Source organism: Diaphorina citri, unplaced genomic scaffold (genome assembly GCF_000475195.1).
Source record: "Diaphorina citri unplaced genomic scaffold, Diaci psyllid genome assembly version 1.1 scaffold7816, whole genome shotgun sequence".
Taxonomy (NCBI): Eukaryota; Metazoa; Arthropoda; class Insecta; order Hemiptera; family Psyllidae; genus Diaphorina; species Diaphorina citri.
The window spans coordinates 1-3,258 of NW_007385192.1; the positions used below are offsets into that span (position 1 = coordinate 1).

Here is a 3,258-nt window from a genome sequence, read left to right on the forward strand (position 1 = left end):
TCGACCGCTTTTAGGCGGTTTTCAGCTATATCGACTAAACGGTTAGAGATATTGTAAATGTTACAACAGAACACCCAAGTAAGCACCATTCAATAGGATAAGGAAAGTCGTGTGATGCTCACACCAGATTTTTTTCCCCATTATTAGGTTGGTAGGTAAATACACATAATTATAAGTAGGTTTTCAATTCTTATATTGCTAGTTAATTGAAAGTTGAATTTATTTATTTTTCTTATAAGATTTCTATTTGTTTCAACAATGGTGTACATATGTTACTATTGTTCTTGTACTCGTACCACTGTTAGGGAGTTGATTGTGCATTATACAAAGTATTGTCAACAAAGTAATTATAATTTTGATAAAGTTTTTTACTGTGGTGAAAACTCATGTCACGCGTCTTATACAAATAACAATGCGTTCCGTAAACACCTTTACAGAGAGCATACCTCCAAGTCGCTTTTAACAAATCCTACAGATTTAAACTTGTGTTCTAGTAAAACAAATGTAGTTTGTGACCCTTCGCCACCCGCCAATATACTGAATGATTCGAGCAATGTAGGTAGTCTCAGCATTCTGAATAAATCAAGTAATGAAGGTATTCAAAATTCGGTAAAGGATAGTTTGTCAAAAGAAATTTCCTCGTTGATGTTGGATCTTTATTCCAATGCCAATTTGCCTCGGAGCTGCACACAGACATGTTTTAAAGGTTTGAAGAACATAATAGTGGGTTACAACAAGATACTGATTGAACAAATAAGACAACTACCCCTTAATAATGAGTCACTTTCCCAAGTAATGACCACTCTGATGGGACTTTCCACTGACTGTGAGACAACTTTTTCCAGTTTTGAATCTGAATACAAAAGAATTAAGTATCTAACTTCTTTGGGGACATATATTTCCCCTCAAGAAATTGTAATAGGATCTAGAATGGATTACAAATTTGCCGGGCATACAGACTATGTGCCTGTTCAGTGTACTATGCAGTTGGTTCCTTTAAATTTGGTTTTGAGTAAATTTTTTTACATGGAAAATGTCCTCAGAGAAACATTGGAATATACAAGAAGTCTAGAAAAGGAAAGTCACATAATTAAAAATATAATTCAGGGCTCGGTATGGAAAAAAATGAAAACAAAGTTTGATCCTAATGTTATTAATTTCCCAATTATTTTATACTTAGATGATTTTGAGACAGGAAATCCCCTTGGGGCCCATGCTTCCATCCATAAATTGTGCGGGGTGTACATATCTCTACCATGTTTGCCACCAAAATATGTTTCTCATTTAAATTGTATTTTTGTATTAGCACTTTTCCATGCTGCTGATAGAATTGAATTTGGTAACAAAGTAATTTTCAATCCGATTATAAACATGTTAAATTTGTTGAGCTCCGAGGGAATATCAATCAATGTACCTAATATTTACCAAGGGACAATTAGATTTCATACTGTTTGTATTACAGGTGATAATCTTGGTTTACACGGTGCGTTAGGATTTGTTGAATGTTTTTCTGCTCGATATTGCTGTCGCATATGTTCGATTGAAAAAAAAGATATGCAGGTGACGTATGTAGAGAAAAAAGAGTTGCTAAGAGACTCAATGTCTTATTATAGAGACTTGAAAATAGGAAATGCATCTGAAACAGGTATTAAAAGTGAAAGTGTCTGGAGTGATCTCAAAGGATTTGACCTGTTTGAAAATGTGGCAGTAGATGTTATGCATGACTTTTTAGAGGGAGTGGGGCGATATGTAGTTGAATTTGTATTAACTTTTTTTGTACAATCCGGAATAGTTTCTGTAAATAAAATTCAAAATAGATTTCTATCATTCGATTTTGGACCAGACTCTTCGTCAAGACCAGTAAACTCTATCTTGAGTGAAAAATCAGGTGTGAAAATAAAGTCATCTGCTTCTGAAATGACAAATATCATTAGATACATGGGCCTTATAGTTGGTTCCTACATTCCTGAAGAGCACGAGGTATGGGAATTATATTTATTGTTAAGACAGTTACTGGACCGTCTTCTTGTCCAAACTGAAGTCATACTGAATCGTACAGAGCTTCAAGTATCTTATTTAATTAATAACTTGTGCCGAGAATATTGTCGGCTAACTAAATCTCCTTTGAAACCTAAATTTCATTTCCTTCTACACTACAGTAATATGCTTAAAAAATTAGGCCCTTTATCTTCTTACTGGACAATGAGATTTGAGGGAAAACATAGACCTCTGAAAATTTCCGCCAAAGTTACATGCAACAAATTAAATATTTGTAAAACCATAGCTCAAAGGGCTCAATGTACATTATGTCATCTGTTTAATTCAAATGAAGCTTTCAAGTTTTTTGACTGTGGCAAATTGACTTCTCTTGATTTGTCTTCAGATGATATACTTAATGAATTCGAAGAAAATCATCTTTACGCTTCTTGTAAGTGGTTTAAATTAGATGGTATAACAATAAAAGAACGGAGTGTTTTCATTGAAGACCTTTCTCTCGAAACGGAAGAGCCAAAATTTATCCAAGTTCAAAAAATTCTCATTCACAATGATACAAAAGATGTTATTTTAGTTTGTCGAGCTCTAGAAACTCTAGAGTTTGACTCTCATTATTACGCATATCAAGTTGAACTCACAGAAAAAATAGTGTTCATAAGGTACTTGGATTTATATTCAGTCATACCAAATACATTGACAGTTATGCCAAACTCCACTTTGTTTGTTACCCTACGGTCCACAATAGATTAAATATGTACATTGAAATAATATTAATAAGGACTACAGATTGTCCAATTTTTGCGGTGAACATGGTGTGTACATGGGGAAGTATTTCAAAAATATCTACTACATTTAAAACTCATCAATACAAATTTATTTGTAATAATTACTTGTGAATACCTACATTAGCAATGCCATCATTATTGGTTGTAGTACTTGTACCTATATTTTTTTTATAATACAGGGTGTCCCAGAATTTATGCTTAAATTCTTTTTCTCGAAGCCTGTTGAAATTTCGAAAAAACCCGTAACTTTTTCATTTTTAATGCGGATATTTTGGCAATATCGCGATTCGCGAAAAATTTCGCGAAGTTCGCGAAAGGGTGGCCAACTCTAAAATCTTAAATAAAAACCCCCTGTTTGTGATACATCTTATCAAAGGTCTTAAGGAACGTGGTACTTCGATACAAGTTTGAGCTCGATCCGACAACCAGGGCCGGAGTTATGGTCTATTCAAATTTTAATTTTTCCATGTTCTCCCGC

At 33.8% G+C, this 3,258-nt stretch overlaps 1 protein-coding gene across 1 annotated transcript; it reads left to right on the forward strand.

Annotated features, from left to right (window-relative positions):
* Positions 1-38: 38 nt before the first annotated feature.
* Positions 39-3,046, forward strand: LOC113472738. Its single transcript, XM_026832523.1, has one exon. It carries the CDS (start codon positions 259-261, stop codon positions 2,743-2,745), a length of 2,487 nt encoding a protein of 828 aa, XP_026688324.1. The 5' UTR covers positions 39-258; the 3' UTR covers positions 2,746-3,046.
* Positions 3,047-3,258: the final 212 nt, after the last annotated feature.

Excerpts from the sequence above, each read along its gene's own strand:
- LOC113472738 (XM_026832523.1), top strand. The coding sequence starts at position 259 with ATGGTGTACATATGTTACTATTGTTCTTGTACTCGTACCACTGTTAGG.